The sequence below is a fragment of the Balaenoptera borealis genome (assembly GCF_965194805.1).
Source record: "Balaenoptera borealis genome assembly, chromosome: 9".
Lineage (NCBI taxonomy): Eukaryota > Metazoa > Chordata > Mammalia > Artiodactyla > Balaenopteridae > Balaenoptera > Balaenoptera borealis.
This window is the reverse complement of record NC_138873.1, coordinates 48,904,264-48,931,411: the sequence shown is the minus strand read 5'-3', so window position 1 is coordinate 48,931,411 and position 27,148 is coordinate 48,904,264. Positions and strand designations below refer to the sequence as shown.

At 36.3% G+C, this 27,148-nt stretch overlaps 1 protein-coding gene across 8 annotated transcripts in view; it reads right to left on the bottom strand.

The window, feature by feature from the left end:
• Window positions 1-27,148, bottom strand: part of REV3L (REV3 like, DNA directed polymerase zeta catalytic subunit) — a 190,537-nt gene that overhangs the window by 7,215 nt on the left and 156,174 nt on the right. For 5 of the 8 annotated variants that reach the window (XM_082404696.1, XM_082404697.1, XM_082404700.1 and 2 more), the window contains 7 exons: window positions 27,014-27,122; window positions 24,931-25,137; window positions 14,137-14,246; window positions 7,898-8,012; window positions 3,678-3,815; window positions 1,686-1,876; window positions 752-998 (listed from right to left, as the gene is read on the bottom strand). In XM_082404696.1, coding sequence (XP_082260822.1) covers window positions 752-998; window positions 1,686-1,876; window positions 3,678-3,815; window positions 7,898-8,012; window positions 14,137-14,246; window positions 24,931-25,137; window positions 27,014-27,122 — 1,117 coding nt within the window. Of the gene's footprint in view, window positions 1-751; window positions 999-1,685; window positions 1,877-3,677; window positions 3,816-7,897; window positions 8,013-8,160; window positions 8,359-14,136; window positions 14,247-24,930; window positions 25,138-25,589; window positions 25,717-27,013; window positions 27,123-27,148 lie in introns of those variants that run through there. The other 3 variants (XM_082404701.1, XM_082404702.1, XR_014248190.1) reach the window with 3 other exon arrangements.

Below are 27,148 nucleotides of genomic sequence, written 5' to 3'. Positions count from 1 at the left end.
TTCCACATTGCATGTTTTACTTTAGTAAAATGCTATTTTAACATTATTTCCTTAGTCTGGTTTCTGCAGGACTATGTCTAGCTACTATATACTATACATTTCTTTCTTTTTTTTTTTTTTTTAAATTATTTATTTATTTATTTATTTTTGGCTGTGTTGGGTCTTTGTTTCTGTGCGAGGGCTTTCTCTAGTTGCGGCAAGTGGGGGCCACTCTTCATCGCAGTGCGCGGGCCTCTCACTATCGCGGCCTCTCTTGTTGCAGAGCACAGGCTCCAGACGCGCAGGCTCAGTAGTTGTGGCTCACGGGCCTAGTTGCTCCGCGGCATGTGGGATCTTCCCAGACCAGGGCTCGAACCCGTGTCCCCTGCATTGGCAGGCAGATTCTCAACCACTGCACCACCAGGGAAGCCCCAACATCCTATACATTTCTTAAACACCCATTTTGAAGGGATTTTCTGCTCTCCTTTGTTTAATTTTTATTAGCTGCTTTGAGTTATTTTATAGTTACATGTTTACCATTGAAGTAGTTGTTGGATTTATTTTAATCTTCTATAATTTGGCCAATCTGACAGAAGCTGGGAAGGTGTTTGTAGAAAACCAAACCAGAAAAATGTAGCACCTTTGTTGGCATAGGATAATAAAGCATTTGCTTTGCTCTGATAGCATGTAAATAAAATCTTTAGTTCTACTGAAAATTTTAAGTGAATTCTCTCTCTAGAGTCATAGCACAGGTACTATTTAGTAGGCTTACCCTTGGTAATTCATGATACCAGTTGAAGACATCAATACCAATAAGTGAGAAGATTCTTGCCAGGGGTGGAAGGATTTGCTTGGTGATATAGTAAGTGGCATTCAGTCTCAGAGTCGGGTCCTGCAGGACTTCCACTGGGCGCCTTACCAGCTGGATGAGTGGTACTCCGGGGGTCCCATAAATGATGACATATGGCACTCGTTCCCCAACTCGAGGCTCAGAGCGCCGATCGTAAGTAAGCATTTTCCTATTTAAATCCAGATAAAACAGTCACTCAAAGACTGTCATGGAAGGCATCTTTCCAGAAAATTAAATGAGAATTAAACAATAATGAAACCATGAGAAATCGACAAGGGGAACCTTCAATAACTTTTTTGACAACTATATACACTTCACTTAGTTGGCACCAAGTGGATATGCTGTAAGAGTTTAATAAAACTTACTTTGTAAATTACTGTTACATGGAGAACGATATGAGTTGGCAGATATCAGCTACCTTAAATTGTTTTCTATCCCCTAAGAGTAAGAATTAACTATTGTAAATCTAATAATGGAAGATAAAATTTAGCTGATTAGAGAGATGATCTGATTCTAGAATGATACCATTTCAGTGCTTTCGTAGATCAAAATTAAGGACTACCTAGTGATTCTGATATGGGAAAAACAATCAATTCTAGCTCTGTAACAGATTACAATTTCACTGAATTTAGTTTCTGCAGGGAAGGCCAGAAGAGGAGCTCTTTCTTCTTCTTTAGAACTTGCAACGTATGGGGGTCACCCACTCACTTTAGCGAGACTTCACGTGGGCAGGGGAATAGACAATTGTGTATCTGTGCCTGCGGACTGGGTGTCTTTTCATCTACTCCAAACCATTCCGAATCCCAGGACAACACTTACTAGGTATTGGGGGTTGTGCTGTTGTGCGCATCATTACCTTGTAAGTTCCAGGGCTGGCACACACGCGCCAGGTTTGTAAGAGGCACTTCCTCTGTATTCCTTTGCAAAGATAAAATCTTGTATGCTGGCCTTTCCTTCCAGAAGCTTCATACATTGTCGTTGAACATACTGTTTAATTAAACTTATATCTCTTGTTTCAAATAGCAGCTTCAGAGAACGCTCAAGTATCTTTAAAAAAAAATGGATATGCTCATAAGGATAAAATATCCCCCAATATATTTCATCATTACTGTTATACTTTCAATTACGTAATTACTGAAACTTGCTGATCTGTCTGAACAATCTGCTATTTACAATGACTGGATAATAAAAATTATTGAAACTGGAAAATATTTTGGAGACTTTATTTAACTTGTGATTTCTAAAAATAGAATATTATGTAGTTTGAGGAAAATCATATCGGAATGACATGCAGATGAAACATTTGCTGTGTGTGATGAGCCACATGAAACATTTAAGTTGTCCTAAATAGCCAAGAGCACTCCAGGCACAAAAAGCCAGACATCATTTCATGTATTATTTTTTATTTACCCTATTACAGAAAGGGCTGGATTCAGGTGGACAGGGAGAAGTTTGAACATCACCAAGCAGTGAAATAAAGTCAGTCTTTTTGCCTTTTTATAGTGTCAGTAAATATATACTAACTGTGATAGAATTTTCTGTGCTGGAGTATTTCCACTAGAAAATGACTGACATGCAGTAGATTTATACAGTGGAATGAATTTAAATTAGTTCCAGGTGAAAGCTCTGTATCTTATTCTGAGTACTGGAATCCATACATATTTACACAAGAAGTTGCTAACTTAGCCAAAGCACCGTTCTTCCCTCAGAGGAAGAATGCACTGGATATCTTTTCCAGAAACTAGTATTAAAAAATATCTCAAATTTACATAATATTATATATGACATAATAGGCTGCTATCAGTCAATCTATTACGCTTTTAATGCTCTCGTAAAACTCAGCGTATAGAGTGCTATTCCATTTATACCATTTATTTTTGGTTTGTTATAGAAGGAATCTGGGCCTGAATAAAGAAAAAATAAATATAAGATACTATGGTTGAGAAATTTAGGTAATTTATATTACCATTGTTCAGAAATCTCCCTAACTTGTATTTGGTAACCCAAGTAAACAGAATTTCAGTTAATCTAGGATGGATTATATTACTTATGAAATTTCTCTGTTCAGTTTCTCTTCTTTATCCTGCTCCATAGCTTTTGGGTGTTGCCATATGATAACATCTCTAGGTGATTAGGCAGGAAATTTTTATCAAGTTCAAGTGTTGGTTTTTAGCAATTGTGATAAAAGGTAAGGTGTGGGAGATATCAGAAACTAAGGACTTAAATAAGTTGTTTTCATTAGAAATGAAATTCTCAAAAAATCATACAGTTCCTCTTATACATAGTCATATAGGCTATATAGTTCCTCCACCTAGATATGTGCTTAAGGATTTGTACTGGATTCTTTAGCCACTTATTTCTTTTTTAAAATTATTATTTTTTTGGCTGCGTGGGGTCTTCGTTGCTGCACGTGTGCTTTTCTCTAGTTGCGGCGAACGGGGGCTGCTCTTTGTTGTGTGCAGGCTTCTCATTGCGGTGGCTTCTCTTGTTGCAGAGCACGGGCTCTAGGTGTGCGGGCTTCAGCAGTTGCAGCATGCGGGTTTGGGAGTTGCGGCACGCAGGGTCCTAGAGCGTGCAGGCTCAGTAGTTGTGGCGCATGGGCTCTAGGGCACATGGGCTTCAGTAGTTGCAGCATGTGGGCTCAGTAGTTGTGGCTCTCAGGCTCTAGAACGCAGGCTCAGTAGTTGTGGCGCACGGGCTTAAGTTGCTCTGCGGCATGTGGGATCTTCCCGGACCACGGATTGAATCGTGTCCCCTGCGTTGGCAGGTGGATTCTTAACCACTGTGCCAGCAGGGAACTCCTAGACACTTATTTCTTAAAGATGACAACAAGATAGATAAAACTTACCTTAGAAACAGCAGGGCAGGAATCTCTTCTGACTGTTTCTATTCCTTTTGCATCAAATACTGGGTCCTTTTGATCCAGTGTTTCATACATGTAACCCACATACCTCTTTTTTGTTTGTAAGACACAGGGCAAATATACCTGTGATGAAATTAATAAAATGTCTATCAATAACCATTTTTTCCCAACCATGAATATCTTATTTTTATATGCCTTTTTCTCTCTTTAACCAGATGTCAATTATAAAAAATTCTAAATGTGGCTTAGGGCCCAACGAATTCATGATACAAAATGAGACAACACTTGCAGGTAAAAGCACACAAAGCGAGTTGTTCTACTTCCTCACTCACTCCTTTACTTGCACTATCAATTTTGCTCCTTCCTCAGCTGATACTGCTCTCTCAAAGTCATCAATCATATCTTTTTAAACAATTTAAAAGATGACTTTAAGTAACACCTACATATGGTACAAATTAAAAAGTTATAAGAGAATATACAATGAAAAGTCTACCTTCCCCTCCACAGAGGCATCCGGTGATTGATTTCCTGTATATTCTTCCAGAAATATTCTATCTAAGTACATGTACTTATATACATAAGAGTAGCTTACCTTCCACATCACTCTGCACTTTGCTTATTTCATTTAATAACTTATCTTGGAGAGCATTCCATCCTGCACAGAAAGCTCATTTTGTTTTGTAGCTACATAGCAGTCCACTTTATGAGGATATAATAATTTTTGTAACCAGTTACCTACTATGGGTTATTTAGGATGTTTCCAATCTTCTGGAGTTACAAATAGTGTTCCAGTGAACAACCTTGCATGGATAAATCCACAGGATAAACACCTTGAATTGGAATTCCTGGATGAATGGGTGTGTGTCCCCACCCCTTTTTATGTTACCAAATTGGTCCTTTCCTCTGCCCCAAAGCTGTATCAGTAATCACACTAAACGTAAGTGGTGTAAAAAGTGTAAAAATGGTGTATAAAGTGTAAAAATTGGTGTAAAAAATGTAACTTGTAAAAGGCAGAAATGATCAGATTAGATCCCATCAAAAAGATACAACAATATGCTTTCTACTAGAAATCCACTTTAAGTATAAGGACATAGAAAGGTTAGAAAAAAGATACACTTGTTAATACTAACCAAAACAAAGCTGTTGTGGCTATATTAATATCAGAAAAAGTAGATATCCAGACAAGGAATATTATCAAAGATAAAAGTATCAATTTGTCAAGAAGATACATAACCATAAATGTATATGCACCTAATAAGAAAACTTCAAAATGCATGAAATAGAAACTGGCAGAACTAAAAGGAGGAAACAGGCAAATCTATGATTATACTTGGAGACTTTAGCACCTCTCTTCTAGAAATTGACAGAAAATGAGTAAGATTGTTGTTGGCTTCAACAACACTATCAGTTAACCTAAGTGACATTATAGAACATTCCACCCAATAACCAGAATACACAGGGATTTTCAAGGTCACATGGGAACATTCACTAAGAGACCATATGCTAGACCAAACAATGAACTTTAACAAGCTTAAAAGCATTGAAATTATATAGACTATGTTCTTTGACCACAATGGAATTAAAATTAATAACAAAAAGATGTCTGGAATATCCTTAAAAATTTGGAACTTAACACACTTCTAAATAACCTACAGGTCATTATCACTGAAGTAAACGAATAATAATAAAAGCACAAGATATCAAAATTTGAAGCTAAAGTAGTGTTTTGAGAGAAATTTGTTATCGTTAAACGCTTATATTAAAATTTTTTGTTTAAAATCAATGATTCAAGTTTCTAAATTAAGAAGACAGGAAAAGAGAAGCAAACTAAACCCAAAGTAAGTGTAAGGAAGGGGATAATAAAGAGTGGAAATTAATGATACGGTTCTTCATAAAGTTCTATAAATGGATAAACCACTAGCTAGAATGATCCAGGGGGGAAAAAATGGAAAAACAAATTATCAAAAGTGAAAGGAGGGATGTTACTAAAGATTTTACAGATATCAAAATCACAATAAGGAAGTATAAATAGTTCATGCCAATAAATTTGACAACTTAGGAGAAATGGACAAACTCCTTGACAATCACAAGTTTTAAAACTGACATGAGAAGAAAACCTGAATAATATATATTAAAGATATTTAATTTGTAATTGAAAATCCCTTCCCCCCCATAAAATGTCAGGACTAGACTGCTTCACTGATGAATTTTACCAATCATTTAAGAAAAAATTGTACCAATTTTACACACTTTTTCTTTCAGAAAGTAGAACAGGAAACACTTCCAACTCATTTTCTGAGGTCAGATTTTTTTTTTTCCTGTCCCCAAACCAGAAAAAGACAATACAAGAAAAAAAAAACAAAAAAACTACAGACTGATATTCATGAACATATGCATCACAATTCTTAACAAATGTCTGTTTTCTTTGAGAAGTTTTGCAGTTTTTGCTTTTATGTTTAGGCCTGTGATCTATCTCAGGGAAATTTTCACGTCTGGTGTTACTTTCTAAGGACACCATGCTCTTCACTTTGCCAGATAGGTTGAGTGTGCACAGCATCACACACATACTTCTAGAATAGCACTCATCATCGCTCTGTCTTCTAATTTTTCTTCCCTCTCTCCCTGCAATTAGAATGCTCACTCTTCAGGGCAGATACCGTATCCAAGTCCTCTCTGAATCTCTTCTAGCACAATTCTTGCTTCAGAGTAGGTGCATGATAAACATTTGGGAGTCATCTTTGATTCTCTTCTCCCTCTTTTATCTTTTCCACACCTGCTCTCCTAAATCAACCACTTTTAACTCCTGCCTATCCTTCTTTCCATTTTCTCTTGAATTGTTTATTTTCGCTAGTTTATCTCACTACATCAGGATATACAGGTTGCAAGAGGCATCCTGTCTTGAGATTCTCCTCTTTCCAATCCATCTCCGCACCACTGCGAGGCCAGTCCTCCCCAAAAAGCTCTGTCATGCTTTTGTTTGATAAACTTTCCTGAATAAAGTTTAAACACTTTAGCTTGGCATTCAAGACACTCTATAATCTGGTCTTAACTTCATTTTTCCAGACTTCCCTCCTGCTACTCTGTATTCCCATGTTGTGCGTTTCCAACTCCATATCCTTCTATATACCATTTTCTTCTGTGCAGAATGACTGCAGCACCGTGGCTGCCTATTGAAATTCTAACCATTTTCTGAGACAGAATGCAATGTATACCTCCTACATGGAGTCTCCCCATCCAGCCTAGGAGGACACAATACCTCCTTTTCTTTGTACTCTTACAGTGCTTAGAGAGACTGCTTCCTAAGTTTACAATGAAAGATCATTTACATACATTTCTAATCTTTCCTTTTAGATTATTGGCTCTTAGAGAGCAGGACTGTGTCTCATGCTTCTTTGCATTCCACACCTCTCCTAGCTCAGTGTCTTTTATATAGAAAGAACTAAATGCATATTTCATATCCAAAGTAAAGTGGAAACAGTCGAAGGTCCTGTGGCAGACTGCATTCTCCAAAGAAATAATATCTTCCATCCCACATAGCCTTCTCACAATGTGACTCTGACATTCTTCCCATTAAGAGAAGGGGACCTGTGTTCCCTCTCAAATCTAGACAGGCTATGATGCTATATGATTTTGAGACTAGGTCATAAAAAGCAAAAGAGCTTTCATCTGGTTCTCTTTGGGATGTTCATTCCTAGAACTCAGCTATCATGCTGTGAGGAAGAACAAGTAGCCCCAGGGAAAGGCCAAGTGTAGATGTTCCAGCTCACAGCCCCACCTCGTGTCCCAAATGGCAGCCAGCATCAACCCCCAGACATGAGAGTGAGCAAGCTTCAGGTGATTTCAGTCCTTGGCTGTCAGCTAAGGACCTAGACATTGTGGAGCAGAGACATGCCATCCCAGCTGCACCCTTCATGAATTCCTGACCCATAAAAATCTGTAAGCTCAATAAAATGGTGCTTGTTTTACACCATTAAGTTTGGGGTTACACAGCAATAGTTAACTGGAATAGTCTTTTCATTTCTTTATATAAGACATTACAAAAAAAATTGAGAAAATTATACAAAAATAAGGGGAAAATACTCTAAATTTAACACTTTCACAGACCCATATACCATTACAAAATCTGAAAATGTATTGAAAAAGTCAGAAATCTACAGAAGGTATGTGAATTTTATATGTGGTTAGTAGTATTACATTTCTCTTACCTTTTCAAACTTCAGTTTCACTGGTTTAGGATTGGTAGCAGTTACAGCTTCAGCAATTTCCTGACCAATCTTAAAAGACTGCTCCTTAGTGGCTCCTTTCAGTAGCACAAACATACTAAGAGGATTAAAAATAAAGTAGGGTAATGAGAAAGGCATTGTAACAAAAAAAATCTCATCAATAGTAACTTTCCTGGATAATACTCTAAAACCAAGGAAAACCTTTTTTTTTCCCCCTTATTCTTCCTTATTAAGTTGCTCCCTACCTGAGTTTTCTTGTTTTGTCACACTTTCCTGTGTGCTCACAGTATATCTTGTTACAGATCTTCAAGACATCTAATGTTTCTAGTTTAGCTACACACAGAACAGCTATCACAGCTGCCAAGAAGGTCCTGGGTCATTCCTATACATTTACAGTTTTCCATGACACACAATTACGTCAGTCACAAAATAAAAGATGATGACTATAAAGAAATGGAAAATTTACTTGTGATATGGGAGGGAATTTCCTTCCAGAACCACCCAACTTAGAAAAGAACACATGTATATTTTGTAAAAATATGTTCATAGAAGAACAGTTAGAAAACACAAAAAGGCACAAAGAAAACAGCCATTTATAATCTCACCATTCAGAAAAAAGACACTAGAAGCCTTTTGTGTACATCTGTAAATCTTTTCTCATTTGGGATCACAGATCACACAGCTTGATAACTTTCTCCTTTCATTTAATGGTATATTGTGAACATTTTCCCATGTGACTTAGTTCTTTTACATTATTTTAACAGTTGTACTGTATTTCAATGTATGGATGTAGTATAATTTAACCAAACCCCTACCACTGGAAATCTAAGTCATTAAATTTTTTTTCTAATATTTAATATATAATAATAACTTGGCAAGCTATGTCCTTAGAATAAATTCCTAGAAGAGGAATTTCTAGATAAGTGGTATATACTAAAAATATTTTTTGAAAGATAATGTGAAACTGAAGTCCAGAAAGATATTTCTGACATACAATCCCACCATCAGTATACGCAGGTCAAGAGGGAAGGATTTCTAATACGGATTAAAAAAATTCTAATATGAAAAATACTAAAAAATAACTGATAAAAGTATTGGGCATTTTTTCCTAATATAATCCAGCTAACTCTGTAATAGCACTTTACATTTCAGTATATACCACAATCTGAGACCAAGAGAAGTAATGGCAAATAAATATACTTAAGGAAGAGAGATTATAAAGCTGATCTTCATTTATAACTTTAGTGGAAAGACATTAAATAGTAGAAATGAATACTTTCTTGAAACATGGACTTTAAGATTCTTGGAGCCACATAAACCAATCTTATTATTTCTTAAATGCTTTTATATTGGACTTTCAATCTCATTTGGATGGTTTTTTTTGAAAAGCTCTTTCTCTGCCAATATTGCAGATAGTACTTGTGTTAGAGTTTGATCTGAAAAGCTTAAGGAGTATTTATTTAATATTACTTAAGGCCTTGAAAATAAAAATTTATCAATCTGAATTAATTTTAACATAAGGTACAACAAATAGGCCTTAGATAGCTAATTATACTTTTAAGCTAGGCTATATTCTGAACCACCTAAAGCTTTTTATAATATTTTCTTTCTAGGCCCATCTGATGCTCATTATACCAGTATAGCCTTTAAAAAAAAAAACAGATTATTACAACATTTCCTTTTGAAAGATTATTTTAAAAATCAACTTCATTGAGATATAATTTGCATATAATAAAATGAATACATTCTCATTCTAAGTGTACAGTTCCATGAATGTTGACAAACGTATAGGCTTGCTAGGGGCTGAACTGTGCCCCTTAAATTCATACGTTGAAACCTTAACCCCCATTGTAAATGTGACTGTATTTGGAGATAGGGCCTTTAAAGAGATGATTAAGTTAAAATGGTACTCTAATTTAGGTGGTTAGGGTGAGCCTAATCTGGTGTTTTTATAAGAGGAAATTACACAAAGAAACACCAAGAATGCACATGAACAGAGGAAAGATCATGTGAGGACAAAGTGAGGAGGTGGCTACCTGCAGGCCAAGGAGAGAGGCTTCAGGAGAAACCACAGCTACTGGCTAACACCTTGATCTTGGACTTCAAACCTCCAGAACTGTGAGAAAATAAATTTCTGTGCTTAAGCTACCAAATCTGTGACAGCCCTAGAAAATTAATATATTTGTGTAACTACCACCGGAATCAAGATATAGGGACATTTTCATGACCCCATAAAGTTCCCTTGTACTCCTTTGCAATAATTCTCCACTCCCAGCAACACATGACCAGCTTTCAATTACTATAGATTAGTTTTGTTTTTCAAGAATTTTATATAATATACAGTACATACTCAAGTCTGGCTTCTTTCACTCAGCATATTTTTGAGATACACCCATGTTGCTAAAGTAGCAGTAACTGGTTCCTTTTTATTGCTGAATAGTATTCCATTGTATGGATATGCTACATTTGTTCATCCATTCATCTGTTGATGAACATTTGGACTGTATGCAGTTTTGGACTATCAAGAATAAAACTGCAGTGAAGAGGTGCATCAAGTCTTTGTGTAGACCTAAGTTTTCATTTCTCTTAGGTAAATATCAAGGAGTAGGATTGTTGAGTCATGCTAAGGGTATGTTTAACTTTAGATGTATATGCCAAACTTAAAAAAAAAAAGATTATGCTTAAAATGTTCAGATGCAATAATGAATTGAAGTGTTTCTACACACATTTCTATAAAGCTCTAGAACAGAGAAACTAAGCTATGGTAATAGACATCAGGTAAGTGGTTGCCTGGGGGTAGGGGATGAAAGTGAGGGACTGACTGCAAAGGAGCGTGGCAGAACTTTCTACAGTGATAGAAATATTCTATATCTTGACTGGGGTGGCAGCTGATTACATGGGTCTATACATTTTGTATACTGAACTATGCACTTTTTTGTTAAAAATTATACCTTGATAAAGTTGATAAAAAATTAAAGGTACACATACTTTACATCTTAAAAGTTATTATAGGGTATATATTTGAGATTTTACCTAGTAGTGTTAGGGGTTTTACCTGAGTTCATCTGTGCTGTTTTGGCTAGTTTTAGTTGGAGCTAAGCTTCAAGAGAGCTGACCAGGATTAATGGAAGTTTTGGGTCACTTAACAGAATGTAGGTGACCAGCCTACGAAGAGAAAGACAGTTTTAAAATAAGTTTCTAGGGAATTCCCTCATGGTCCAGTTGGTTAGGACTCCATACTTTCACTGGTCGGGGAACTAAGATCCTGCAAGCTGTGTGGCACAGCCAAAAAAAAAAAAAAAAAAAAAAAGTTTCTATTTGTCTGTTACTGGTGCTTTTAATGTAGTTAAATAATGTTTATCTTTGGGTTGATAGATCCAAGTTCACATTTAAAGCAGTGATTTTCATTTCACATGGGGTGGGGAGTTAAGTGGGGATATTAGAATCACCTAGGAGGCTTTTCTCAATTATACTCAGATGAACTTCCAAAGAGATTTCTGTTCTAGTTCCCCACCACCCTTCTGCTGCCTCGGCAGTATGTGTGTTGTCAAACGTCCTTCCCTACCCTGCCTGAGAATCACTACTACAGAGAGCTTCAATAACTGATGGAAGTAGGTCTATCCCACTAGGGTGGGATAAATATTATTGATAACCACTATTATATAGAATAATTGTTTGGACCACTACAATATAAAGAAATTCAGGGTTTACATTTATACTGTCTAAATGGACAATAATGCATAACTGCTCTAGAGAGAGAAACACCCTTCTAACAGAGTAATTTTGATGCTTTGTTAACCAATCTCCCTTAGCTAGACTCCAAGATTCATAAAGTCAGCAGTCCTGAAACTGGAGGGAGGCAATGGTCATTCTTCATCATGTATCAGATTTCCTTCATTCTGACGATAGCCTCAGGGAGGCTAAGCGACTTTTTGATGGCCATGCAATCAGCTAGGAGCACAGCTAGAAAGAGAAGCCAGATCTCACTCTTGGTTAAGAACTCTTTCCCTCCACCAAGGATACATTTATTATCCCTAGAGCAGTGCTTCTCAGTATGTTATCATTATTGTCCTCCGCCCAAAAAAGTTAAAAGTAAATTTAACAAGAGAAAATAATTACTAAGGATTAAAATGTTGTTGGGTAGGGTTGAGCTCTGTGGGGCCAAAACCCACTGTACTTCTTTGCTCCTCGAGGACCAACTTGTACACTGCTGGGCAGTATTATTACCATTGAGAATGCATGCCCTAGAGTGAACTGCCCTCATACAGTGTATTTCAGTAAACATTTGTTGAATGAATCAGATGGTGAATGGTAATCAAAAGCTCTAATGATACTGCAGGGAATTCCCTGGCAGTCCAGTGGTTAGGACTCGGTGCTCTCACCGCCCAGGGTCCGGGTTTGATCCCTGGCCGGGGAACTAAAATCCCACAAGTGGGGAAGTGCGGCCAAAAAAAAAAAAAAAGATACTGCACATCTGCAAATACAATTTCTTTCTTTCTTTTCCTTCTTTTCTCTCTCTCTCTCTCCCTCCCTCTCTCCTTCTCTCCCTCTCTCTCTCTCCCTTCCTTCTTTCCTTCCTTCCTATCTATCTATCTACCCTGTGCTGATGGCACATGGGATCTTAGCTCCCCAACCAGGGATCAAACCTGTGCCCCCTGCATTGGGAGTGCAGAGTCTTAACCACTGGACTGCCAGGGAGGTCCCTACACTTTTTTGATTAGAATAATAAAAACCTGTGATGTCTTATGTAGAGAGATACCAATTTATGGCTCCACTGCTAACTAGTTGGGCAATCTTAGACAAATTTCTTATTCCAGGGGAATCTGCTCTTAAGTAGCATCTGAGAATGTGCCTCCTAGGGTTTTCTCCCAACCCTTTTAGGTCATGAAAACTCCTGACCTAAAAGTCCTCTTCCAGCTCTGACATTCTAAGTCTGTGTTTTTTGGTTTGTTTGAATTCCTAAAAATCTTACAGTCAGAATCATGCCAACTTCTGCTTCTGGGTGCGTGTTGTCAACTACTGACGTGTTTAAACCCTGAATTAAACTCAACAATTTAAAGTTTAACTTTCTCCTCTTCCCTAAGTATTTTGTGAGGAGCTCTAATAACAAGGTGAAAAACTATGTTCCAGTAATTTTTATTTGGCTAGACTATTCAGCAGAAGTGGTTTTACAGAGCAGTGAAATACCCAAAGTCAAAGTGAGGAGTGGCTTTTGACGGGGAACAGTAGAGACTATGGATAACTGGGGCCTGGATAACTTGGAACTATCCCCACCTGCTGATAATGAAGCTGCTATAGGAGGAAAGGTCTCATTCAGCATTAATATGATTATGCTGATTGTATGTGCATTAAAAAACCGGAGAAGATTAAATGCTGTTTAAAGATTACCTAGAAGCTATTTTCAGTGATTAGAAGCATTATCTCTGCTTGCTCCACTGCACTGTAAAGTGATCAGAGCTCCTGAGGCAAGTGCTCTTAGAATGATCACACTGTGACTCTAAGCCTTCAATGTGAAAAAAATTTCAGACTCTAAGAAATTTGCATAATACCTATATTCTAGAAAAATTTTAATAAGTCTTATAAATAAGATGTTACATAAATAACTGGGCCCTGAAAAATATCAAAGCAAGCAAGCAGGCTGAGGTTATTCAGGATTCAAAGGCAATTCTATCCTTTGGATAGAATGGGCTTCAGGATGATGGCTTCATGAAGTCTGTGAGCCTCTGGAATCAAATGGAAAATGTATCTAGAATCTGCACTGTTTATAGAAGAAGGTCAACAGGTTTTGGGGCCCAGTGAAAAGTTAACCACTCACATCTTTGGCAACTGTCTTTCAAAAACAGTTTGATTATTTTAAGATATATATTTAAATTCAGAGAGCTGCAGCTATCTGAGGGATTCTTCACATCAAAAGCTGTTTCTTTAAACAGATTAGACTGCTGTGTATACAGTTTTTACAGATCCCTATCTACTTGGCTACCTGGAGGGATGCCTTGGGGATTTTCGCACTCTGTGGCTCAGGTCATACACATTTTCTGTCTCTTAAGATCATATCTGGTAAATCAGGACCTGTGTTAACTCCAATCACAAGATCATAAGGACTGAAAAGAACTTAGGTAGAACTCTATTTTTAGGAAGGATTACCCTTAAGCCATTTCAAACACTGAAATGAGTATCTGAGGAGATGCAAAAAGACAACTACAAAACAGAAAGTTCATTACCTGTCAGTATCACCGTATACAACCCTAGCACCCCACTTCTTGGTATCATTCACCAGTTTAATAGCTCGTTCCAAGGTTTCTCTGGCTTTGTGAACAATACTATCACCAACCTGTTGGTACAAACACATTGAAAATAATTTCTTAATGTAGTTTAGTATAAGACAATAGACTTTAATATATAATACTTAACTTTAATTATTAAATATTTCTAAAAATGAAACAAGGAGAAAAGAACATTAAAAAAAAAGTCACCAGTGCCATCATTCTGTCTACAAGTACTCAAGAAGAAAATGAGATGAATGAATAATTTAAAAGAAACCAATCAATATACAGACTTGCCTGTGAGTGTATCAGTGAGTACAATGGACTGCACTATACACATAGCTACATTTGATCCTAGAAGAATAAGCCTTATTTACTCAAGGACTTTCTAAAATGCCTTTATAACCAACTAGGCAGGAAATTACACTATGTATGTGCATGTGGGTCTTTCAAAATTTTTCTGTTGGAGTGTTATAATTTCTTTCAGTATCAGTAAAGCTTATGCTGAACCTATATCTCAGTGATTGGTTATACATATTTTTTAGATGATACTAAATATTGATACAAGGAAAAATGCATAATTATATGATAGAAAATATATTACAAGGGTTCAATTTAAATCAAGTAGGCAGATATATGTCTAAGTTCTTTCACTGGTGATTGGTGAGTTTTAACAATGATCATGGCATGAGTTGACAAAACAAGAAGATGGTGGATCTTGACAAATATGAGAAGCAGGCTAATTATATTTCATAGTTAAAGAACTTAAGGAGACTAGTATAGCACTGCTGCTTCATTTATCAAACTCATTAAAGCTAAGGGTTGGGGAAACTGCCATTCAGCATAAATGGAACATTACTTTTTAAAGTTTTAAAATAAGAATTATGCACATTTTCTTTTGTGTTAAGACGCAAACAGTATTTATAATGATCTTTCCCCTTTTACTGTAAAGTCTGAATTATCTGAACTAAATGCAGGATTGAATAACATTTATTTTAAAAGCCTGTTTAAAGTTGTTACACAGGAAATATTAAGTGTATGAACAAAGGAATAAATAAAAAACTGATAGCAGAAACTTAATTTAGGTTTTAAATTAAGATCATGAATCCTGTTGAGACCTTTAGTGCATTAGAAAACCTTGAGAATATGAACTATAGCCTAATACATTAAAAAAAAATCATGTCACCTAATTGAAATTCAAGTTTGAATAAAACATTCAATCTGTCATCTTTTGCCACTTTCACACAAGATAAAAATACGTGGCAGCAAATAGCTAAATGGGTGAGCCATAGTGTTAGAGTCCAGTATGCTTTTGAGATACACACATACAAATACACACATATACTGGTCCTAAATGTCTGCCTCCTGCCGTCTAGTCTGACCCATTTAAGCTGTATCTGGAAGAATCAGAACTCTTCTGCAGCTGGCCCTGAAGTCCACGCAGTGTGAAGGACTTAGAGGCATGAGAGGGAGGGGCACGGGGGAGGGGGGGGAGCAGTGGGAGAGAAGAAAGGAGTGGCAATTACATTAAAACTGATTCTGCGACTGTGTCATAGTTCCTAATTTGAAAAACATTACAGGGCCAAGAGACTGGATTTAAAAAGAGGAAATTAATTGATTTCACAATTTAGGCAATGGTTGGGATCCTGAAAAGTCATAATAAGAAAAATACTTAAAGTAAAAATTCTCTGAAAACAATGTTGGTGAGGATGTGGAGAGAAGGGAACTCTCCTGCACTGTTGGTGGGAATGTAAATTGGTGCAGCCACTATGGAGAACAGTATGGAGGTTCCTCAAAAAATTAAAAGTAGAACAACATATGATCCAGCAATTCCACTTCTGGGTATTTATCTGAAGGAAACAAAAACACTAACTGGAAAAGATAATTTGTATCCCCGTGTTCACTGCAGCATTATTTATAATAGCCAAGACATGGAAACAAGCTAAGTGTCCACTGATGGATGAGTGGATAAAGAAAATAGGGTTTATATACAATGAAATATTATTTAGCCATACAAAAGAAGGTAATCTTGCCGTTTGCAACAACATGGATGGACGCTGAGGGTATTATGCTTAGTGAAATAAGACAGAGAAAGACAAATACTTTATGATCTCACTTATACGTGGAATCTAAAACAAAAAAAACCCCCCAAACCCCACTGAACTCATAGATACAGAGAAGAGACTGGTGGTTGCCAGAAGCAGGAGGTGGTGGGGTGGGGGAGGGGCAGAAATGGGTGAAGGTGGTCAAGGGTACCAACTTCCAGTTATACAATAATAAGTCTTAGAGATGTAAGGTACAGCATGGTGACTATAGTTAATAATAATATTGTATATTTTAAAGTTGCTCAGAGAGTAGATCTTAAAAGCTCTCATCACAAGAAAAAAATTGTAACTATGTGTGGTGAGGGATGTTAACTGGACTTATTGTGGTCTAAATGATATTGATCATTTTGCAATATATACAAATATTGAATCATTATGTTGTATACTTGAAACTAATATAATGTGTTATGTCAATTATATCTCACAAAAAAAGAAAAAGAGACAATGAACAGCCAGTTGAAAAAGTTGTCAGATATACATGTATGTGTATATACAGCTTTATCACGAATAGTAAATAGTTTAGGAGAAAAATGTGAAGACATAAAATTTTTAATTTATGAAATAAACACATCAGTGACAGTGCTGAGCTGAGGCAGAAACATTAACCTACAACTATTAGCTACATTACTCATTCTCTGCATTCTTATAGGAATTCTTGCTTACAAAGTCTTGTCTTTCTCTTTGATAGTCTAGATCTAGCATATTTTATGTGATCTTGGTGGTACTGTCAAATTTTTTTTTAAAGGAATTCCTTTATTTTTATTTATTTATTTTTATTTATTTAGTTTTGGCTGTGTTGGGTCTTCGTTTCTGTGCAAGGGCTTTCTCTAGTTGCGGCAAGCGGGGGCCACTCTTCATCGCGGTGCACGGGCCTCTCACTTATCGCGGCCTCTCTTGTTGCGGAGCACGAGCTCCAGACGTGCAGGCTCAGTAGTTGTGGCTCACGGGCCTAGTTGCTCCGCGGCATGTGGGATCTTCCCAGACCAGGGCTTGAACCCGTGTCCCCTGCATTGGCAGGCAGATTCTCAACCACTGCGCCACCAGGGAACCCCTGTCAAATGTATTTGATTGTGTGTTCATTGAAGGAAAGCACACGGCCATAGTAAGTAGTCTATTTGCCTTTAAAGACAATAGCTTCCATGTTGACTCCACTGGAGCTAACTTTTGACATGTTCATGAGAGACCCTTTCTGTGATGTTGACAGCTTTATCCACTAATGACTTCATAAATAAGTTAACATTATTAAATTGTGATGCTGGCATGTAAAGAAGGGCCAAATGCAAGCTTGCAGTCATTAACCTCAGAATATCTGAAAAGTCCAGGGTCAAGGAGGCAGATGTTGCTTGGCAGTCAGTTTTCAACTTGTTAGGTAGTAGCGTACTTCCTGGCAGAACTCCACTCCTCAACGTCTACTGCCAGATCAAAACCCCCAAATTCTACTTATTCTAAGGTTAGGATATATATATATATATATATATATATATATATATATACACACACACACACACACACACACAATATATACACATACATATATATATATTTTAAATTGAAGTACAGTTAATTTACAATGTCGTATTAATTTCAAGTATACAGCAAAGTGATTCAATTATATATCTATATTCTTTTTCAGTCTTTTCCATTATTGGTTATTACGAGATATTGAATATAGTTCCCTGTTGTATACAGTAGATCTTTGTAGTTTACCTATTTTACATATAGTAGTGTGTATAAGTTAATCCCAAAGTTCTAATTTATCCCACCCCCCCGAATATTTATATAGTTTAAAAAGAAATGTTAATTTCTGTATTATTTTGCTACAAAATACATTAATAAACAAATTTTAAATTGAGAGGTAGGAAAAATATTAGTGGAATGTGGAAATGGCCTAAGAAAAGATTTGCTATTCTGGTTCTACATTATTAAGAAAATAATTTCCACTTTTTCTATCAGGTCATTTAGATGAGTGTTTTTCTAATGTGAGTAATAATATGAATCCCTAGGACTGACAAAGTATTTTTTAATATTACCTAAAAATATACAAACTTGAAACTAGATATAAACATCTTATAATACAGTATTTATTGAAAAAGAGCCAAATATAAATGGACCCAGGCATTTCAAACCTGTGTTGTTCAAGAGTCAACCGTAGTTTCAATGCCCTAAAAATCCTCTGTGTTCTGACTGTTCATCTTTCCCCCTCCCCTCTACTCTAACAATGACTGATCTTTTTATTGTTTCCATAGTTTTGACTTTTCTAGAATGTCATATAGTTGGAATCACACAGTATGCAGCCTTTTCAGATGGGCTTCTTTCATTTAGTAATATGCATTTAGGCTTCCTCCATGTCTTTCGTGGCTTGACAGCTCATTTCTTTTTAGTGCTCGATACTAGTCTACTATCTGAATGTACCACAGTTTACTTACCCATTCACTTATGGAAGGACATCTTGGTTGCTTCCAAATGTTGGCAATTATGAATAAAGCTGCTATAATGATAATCTGTGTGCAGGTTTTTGTGTGAACATACATTTTCAACTCCTTTGGGTAAATAACAAGGAGAGTGATTGCTGGGCTTTCGTTAGTTGCAGCGAACAGAGCCTACTCTTCGTTTCAGTGTGTGGGCTTCTCATTGCAGTGGCTTCTCTTGTTGTGGAGCACAGGCTGTAGGTGCACGGGCTCAGTAGTTGTGGCTCGTGGGCTCTAGAGCTCAGGCTCAGTAGTTGTGGTACATGGGCTTAGCTGCTCCACGGCATGTGGGATCTTCCCGGACCAGGGCTCGAACCCGTGTCCCCTGCATGGGCAGGTGGATTCTTAACCACTGCGCCACCAGGGAAGCCCTCTTTTTGTTCTTTTGACAGTGCCTTTTGTAGAGCAGAAAATTTTAATTAAGTCCAGCTCATCATTCTTTCTTTCACGGATCATGCCTTTGGTGGTGTTACATCTAAAAAGCCAAGGTGTTACATCACCAAATCCAAGGTTATCTAGATTTTTTTCATGTTATTCTAGGAGTTTTATAGTTTTGCATTATATATTTAGGTCTGTGATACAATTTGAGTTAATTTTTGTGAAGGGTGTAAGGTTAGTATCTAGATTCATTTTTTTTTGCATGTGGATGTCCAGTTATTCCAGAGCCATTTGTTGAAAACACTGTCTTTGCTCTACTGTATTGCCTTTGCTCCTCTGTTAAAGATCAGTTGACTATATTTATGTGGGTCTATTTTTGGAATGTCTATTCTGTTCCATTGATCTACTTGTCTATTCTTTTGCCAATACTACACTGCCTTGACTACTGTAGCTTTATAGTAAGTCAGTCCTCTGACTTTATTCTTCTTTAATGCTATGTTGGCTATTCTGAGTCTTTTACCTCTTCATGTAAACTTTTTTTTTTTGGCCGAGTGGCTTGTGGGATCTCAGTTCCCCAACCAGGGATTGAACCCAGGCTATGGCAGTGAAAGCCCAAAATCCTAACCACTAGGCCACCAGGGAATTCCCCTTCATGTAAACTTTAGAATCAGTCTGTCAATATCAAGAAAATAACTTGCTGGGATTTTGACTGTGATTGCATTGAATCTCTATGTCAATTTGGGATGAACTAACATCTTGACAATACTGAGTCTTCTTAACCATGAACGTGGAATATCTTTCCATTTATTTAGTTCTTTGATTTCTTTCATCAGGGTTTTGGGATTTTCCTCATATAGGTCTGGTACATATTTTGTTAGGTTTACACCAAAGTATTTCATTTTGGGGGGTGCTAATACAAATGGTATTGTGTTTTTAATTTCGAATTCCACTTGTTCATTGCTGGTATACACTGTGTATTAACCTTGTATCCTGAAACCCTGCTACATGATCGCTTATTAGTTCCAGGAGGGTTTTTTTGTGTGTCATTTTTTGGGGATTTTCTACATAGAGGATTATGTCATCTGGAACCAAAGACAGTTTTACCTTCCTTTCCAATGTGCATACCTTTTTTTTTTTTTTGAAAGGTTTATTTTTTATTGTATTGGCCGCATGGCACGGCATGTGGGATCATAGTGCCCCGACCAAGGATCGAACCTGCACCCCCTACATTGGAAGTGTGGAGTCTTAACCACTGGACCGCCAGGGAAGTCTCCCAATCTGCATACCTTTTATTTCCTTTTGCCTGTTTTATTGCATTAGCTAGGACTTCTAGTATGATGGTGAAAAACAGTGATGAGTTGGGACATCCTTGTCTTGTTCTTGACCTTAGTGAGAAAGCTTCAAGTTTCTCATGGTTAAGTATAATATGAGCTGCAGGTTTTTTGGTGGATATTCTCCATCAAACTGACAAAGTTCTCCTCTATTCCTAGTCTCCTGTGAGTTTGTATCATGAATGGGTATTGGGTTTTGTTAAGTGCCTTTTCTGCATGTTAACATGATCATGTGATTTTTCTTACTTAACCTGAATGTGATGTGATGGCTCTCAGCTGATTTTTCAATGTTGAACCAACCTTGCATACTTGGAATAAATCTCACTTGGTTGTGGTGTACAACTGTTTTTAGACATTTTTGGATTTGATTTGCTAATATTCATTGAGGATTTTTACATCTATGTTCGTGAGAGATATTGATCTGTAGTTTTCTTACAATGTCTTTGTCTGGTTTTGGTATTAGGGTAATTAGAATGAGTTAGAAAGTACTCCTTCTGCTTGCATCTTCTGAAAGAGACTGTAGAGAGATGGTATAATTCGTCCATAAATGTTTGGTAGAATTTAGCAGTGAACCCATCTGGGTGTAGTGCTTTCTGTTTTAGAAGGCTATTAATTAATGATTCAATTTCTTTAATAGATATAGGCCTACTCAGATTGCCTATTTCTTCTTGTACAAGTTTTGGCAGATTATGTCTTTCAAGTAATTGGTTCACTCTATCTAGGTTATCAAATTTGTGTGCATAATATTCTTTTATTATCCTTTTAATGTCCATGGAAACTGAAGTGATGTCCCCTCTTTTGTTTCTGATATTTGCAATTTGTGTACTCTTTTTTTTTTTCTTAGTTATGCTGGCTAGAGGTTTACTGATTTTATTGATCTTTTCAAAAGACTAGCTTTGGGGTTCTGAAAACATGAAATCAATTGAGAAAATCAATTTCACTGATTTCTGCTGTAGTTTTTATTATTTCTTTTCTTCTGCTTGCTTTGGATTTAATTTGTTCTTTTTCTGGTTTCCTAAGGTAAAAGCTTAGTTGATGATTGCTTTTAGGTCTTTTTCCCACTAATATATTCATTCAATCTATAAATTTCCTAACAGTTTTTGCTGACTTCCACAAATTGTGATAAGCTGTGTTTTCATTTTCATTTAGTTCAAAATATTTAAAAATTTCTCTTGAGATTTTTTTTCTTTGACCCATGCGTTACTTAGAAATATGCTGCTTAAATTAATCTCTAAGTATTTGGGGGATTTTCCAGCTATCTTTCTGTTATTGATTTCTAGTTTAATTCCATTGTGATCTGAAAGCAGACATTGTATGATTTATTCTTTTAAAGTTGTTAAAAGTGCTTTATGGCCCAGAATGTGGTCTATCCTTGGTGCATGTTCCATGTGAGCTTGAGAATACGTATTCAGCTGTTGTTGGATGAAGTAGTCTATAAATGTCCATTATATCCGGTTGATTATGTTGTTCAGCCGTGTCCTTCCTGATTTTATTTTCTATGTGTTGCCTTTGTTTTTGTTCCTATTTTTATTTTCCTCTCTTTTACTGCCTTTTGTGGTTTTGACTATTTTATATGATTCCGTTTTCTCTCCTTCTTACACATTAGTTGTATTTTTTTTTTAAACTTTTTATAGTGGTTGCCCCAAATTTTGCAATATTTATATTTACTTAAAATATACCACTTTCAAAACCACTATACCACTTCACAGGTAGTGTGGGTACTTTATAATAAAATAATCCTAATCCCTTCCTCCCATTCCTTGTACCATTTGTTATTCATTTTACTTACACATACATGTATATAAACATACATAATCAAATACATTGTTGCTATTATTATTTTGAATAAATTGTTAATTGTTAGATTAAGAATAAGAAAAATAAAAGTGTTTATTTTACCTTTACTTATTCCTTCTCTGATGCTCTTCCATTCTTTTGTATTGATCTAGGTTTCTGACCTATTACCATTTTCCTTCTCACTGAAGAGTTTTTTCTAGCATTTCTTGCAAGGCAGGTCTACTGCCAACAGATTCCCTCAATTTTTACTTGTCTGAGAAAAATCTTAATTTCTCCTTCACTTTTGAATGATAATTTTGTAGGGTAGAGATTTCTAGTTGAAGGGTTTTATCTCTTAACACTTTAAATAGTTTACTCCATTTTCTTCTTGCTTGCACGGTTTCTGAGGAAAAGTTGGATATAATTCTTATCTTTGCTTCTCTATAAGCAAGGTGTTTTTTCCCTCTGGCTTCTTTCAGGATTTTTAATTTAGTGTTGATTTTCTGCAGTATGAAAATGATGTCCCTAGGTTTAGTTTTTGGGGCATTTATTCTGTTTGGTGTTCTCTGAACTTCCTGGATCTGTGGTTTGGTGTCTGACATTAATTTGGGGAAATTCTCAGTCATTATTGTTTCAGTATTTCTTCTGTTCCTTTCTCTCTTCTCCTTCTGGAATTCCTATTACATGTATGTTACACCTTCTGTAGCTGTCCCACAGTTTTAGGATATCTCTTTTTTTCAGTCTTTTTTTCTCTTTTTAAGTTTTAGCAGTTTCTGCTAAGATTTCCTCAAGCTCCGAGATTCTTTTCTCAGCCATGTTCAGTGTAGTAGTCAGAGGCATTCTTCATTTCTGTTACAGGATTTTTGATTTCCAGCACTTCTTTTTGGTTCTTTCTTAGAATTTCCACCTCTCTGCTTACATTGCCCATCTGTTCTTGCATGCTGTCTACTTTAGCTATTGGAGGGAGCTCTTAGCATCCTAATCATAGTTTTAGATTTGCAGTCTAATTCCAACATCCCTGCCTTATCTGAGTCTGGTTCGGATGCTTTCTCTGTCTCTTCAAACTGTGTTTTTTGGCTTTTAGTAAGTCTTGCAATTTTTTTTGATAGCCAGACATGATGTATTGGGTAAAAGGAACTGCTATAAATAGGCCTTTAGTAATGTGGTGGTAAGGTGTTGGGGGAGGGGAAGGGCTCCTTAGTCCTACAAGTAGGTCTCAGTCTTTCAGTGAACCTGTGCCTCTGGACTGTACACTTCACGTGTGATTTTCAGTTTTTCACCCCACTCTGGTGGGACACTTTGGTGGGACTAGAGTGGGCTGCAGTATTTTTCTTCCATGTAGAAGGCTAGAGCAGTTGGAGTTGGGTATTTCCCTTTCTCCAGGTCAGTTAGGCTCTGATAAAACTCCAGCAGGTTAAGCTCTGGTTAAATAGTTTCTCCTGAGGGCAGACTTTGTTAAAAACAGAATGCTCTGGTGTATTTCAAAATGGTTCTTTTCCTCTCTCTGTGCCAGAAGCACAAGGGAATTTTTCTCATATTCACTGTTAGAACCTGGTTGAGCTCCTAGAGGTAAAATTCGTAAAAGTGTGGGGACCCTGATGACTGGGTCCTTTGGAGTTTTTATCGCTCAGATTTGTCCACCCTGAGCCTCCAGCGATTCATCAGTTATAGTTCGGTTTTCCCTACCATGGCACTGGTTCTCACAGAGATTTGTGCTCTTGATTTCTGCTCTGGTAAGTTGTGACTCTCTGTATACACTTCTTCAATTTTGGGGGCAGCAGTTTACCCTGTGACTTCACCTCTCTGACAGATCTAAGAAGAGTTGTTGATTTTTCTGTCTGTTCAGCTTACTTGGTGTGAGGACAGAGTAGAGACTTTCAGTTTCTTACATGTTGGACATGAAACCGTAAGTCCCTTGCACAGGTTTTTGGAGTTTACTTTGCCTACTGTGAGCTCTGTGGGAACTTGATTCTTCCAATGCTTTTCTCTTATTGAACTACTGCAAATATGGTATACCACAATGCTCTAGCCTTCATTTGGCATGAAAAGATCATCAAGCAAACAAGCCTACTCTGTTCCTTTCTCAACCATTAGTAAATTATTGTATTACTCTGTCATACTACACTGACTGTATTCATGTCAAATTAACACCCTAATTTAGTAAATAACAAGAAATTAGTCTTGTTTAATGAAAAGTGTCTTTTAATTGCAACTACCACTGCAAAAGAAAGGTTCTGCTTTATATCTACTGGTACACTAGTAAATATGGAATGATTGTTTTTATTCTGACATTTGGAGAAGACAACTGAACTATCATCAGACCTCTATCTATACATTAAAAAGAATTATTTAGTACCAGTGTTACTGTAAACAATGCTGTAAAGGCGGCACTGAAATCTCATGTCAGTAATTGGTTACAATATGGTCATCCAGATTATGCAGAAATATGTGTATGCTAATTTCTAAAATTATCATTGAACAAAACACAAAGAGTTCTCATAGAGAAAATGCACAAATTCCTAAGAATATGTATATATCAATATATAAGTCCTGGTTTGAGAAAAACTGATCCTATGTTATGGAAATGAAACCCTTTTGTCTAAAGTTTCAAAACAAAATGGTTTAATGAATAGGCATTCATTTAATGCTGCTTTAGTCTCTTTTGAAAAAAAACTATAGACTTGTATCACTTACCTCAATGCATGGCATTCTCCCAGAAAAATTAGCAGCTGTGTAGCCAAATGTGACATTTGCTATCAGCTTAAGTCCTAGCTGACGTGCATCGAGCATTCGTGAAAGGGCTCTGTCTTGCTTGTAAGCCTTCATCGACTGCTTCACCATCAGTCTAGTCTTCAGAATCTCTTCGAGCATTCTTGGTAGCACACCCTTTCTTACTGAAGGCTATCATAAAGGAAAAAAAGAATGTTTAAATCCCTTAAACATTATAGATTTAGACAATTAAGAAGGAAGCACAAAGTATAACAATGGCCAACTGTCATGAATTGAAACATACGAACAATAGCGTGGCCACAGGACCAGTGGCCATCAATATAAAATCATCACATTTTCTTTCTTTTGAAGAGGACTTTTCTCCTAAAAGGTTCCTGTAATGTTTATAAATCTAATGTAGCACTACTATGTGAGTTCAAAGACCTCCAGGGAGGAGGATGCCAACTAGTACATAAGAGACCATATAATGAGTTCAGAGGGAAATTTTGTCAAAACTTTGATCCAAACCCCCACTCTTTCAGAAAGACACACGGGATTTGTATCACTCATAACAAACCTCAGTTTTTAAAGATCTCATCCTAATGACCCCACACAGTAATCTGCATGGAACTCCATTTATCTACCTTGGAAGAATGAAGAGCTGGGTTGACTCTGCTGACATTCAAACCTGCAGTTCCAGGGACTCTAGGTATTTCAAATCTGATGCTTAGACCACTAAGCCATCCCCTCCGGCCTATATTTATTAGCAATCTGGAAGAGGGGATGAATAGTGAGGTGATAAAATTTGTTGATGCCAAAAAAAGAAAAAAAAATCATTTGTATTAATCAAGACTAGGGAGAATTTATGAGAACTCCACTAGGAATGAAAACCACAAAACAGTATTAACTCTGAAGATGATTCACAGACACGTGCAAGGTAATGCATGTTGGACTGAACAATTAAAATCTCAGGAATAGGATAATCACACTCCTGAATATTAAAAAATCTAGTTTTCATTAAGCTTTACACATTGGGTCAAAATGTAGATGCAAGTTCTTAAAATGCTGTTAAAGGGAGATAAAATAATAAGCTGCTAGATATGTGACAATGAAAACATATTGTAACCTCTAATTCATTCTGTGTACCTTCTGAAGCAGCCATAATGTTTATATTAAGACATAATATATGTTATTATGTTAAAATGTAGTATTTTCCAAAATGGAATATATCATGAACTCACTTGGTAAAAATTTTCCTCATATCTAAATGGCTAATTTTATAGTACTCTTTAAACACAGCATCCTCTTACTAGTAGAGAACGATGATACTTTTGCTAAGTACACCAGAATGAATTTGAGGGCTAGTGGGGTCCATGCTACCATCACCAACCACCGTACCATCCCACGATTCTAGTATAGACTCACTGCTAAGGAAATAGAAAAGAAAGGAATGAAGTTGGCATATGAGAGGCAATATAATCTTCTCCTAGATCTCTTCCTATTTGTCTTTATTCATTTATGAGGCTTTTTTAGCTTCTTTTGAGGGGAGACAAGGGAGAGAAAAAAGGGACTCTGTTATTAGTTTGGGTATCTTCTTAAAAAATACAATCAATAAATACATTAGAATATCATTATTTCTAAGACAGTCTTAATTTAATTTAAAATATATAAAACAATTAGTAAAGTATACACCTTAAGGCAATTTTAATCTTTATAAGTTAACATTGTTGTGATCATCAATTAGCTACTTAAGCCTGCCAGATTCTAATAGAGGGCAGAAGGTATATAGGCACATTTATTTCTTGCAATAGTTCATTAAAAACTAAAATCTAATAATTAAAAGATTTTAAACCTAAATTCATGCAAAACAAGATTACTATTTTTTTTTTAAAAATGATTAAAAAAATTTCTTAGAAGATTCCCTATATCTTTGACTTTCTGAGATAAGATATTGAAGCAAACTTTTTTTTTTTTTTTTTTTTGGTATTATATGCCAACAACATCTAAACGATTAGCTCTCCAAAGGTTAAGCCACAGTTGATACCTTTCATTTATAAGAGAGTATTACCTTGACAAAAGCTATTCCATTGGGGGACACTGTGATATCATGCCTAATTTGGTAAAGTAAATCTGGAGGTACTCTTAGAGAGGTACAGCCAAATTTGAACTCATCATACCTGTTAAGAAAAAAAAAAATTAAGCA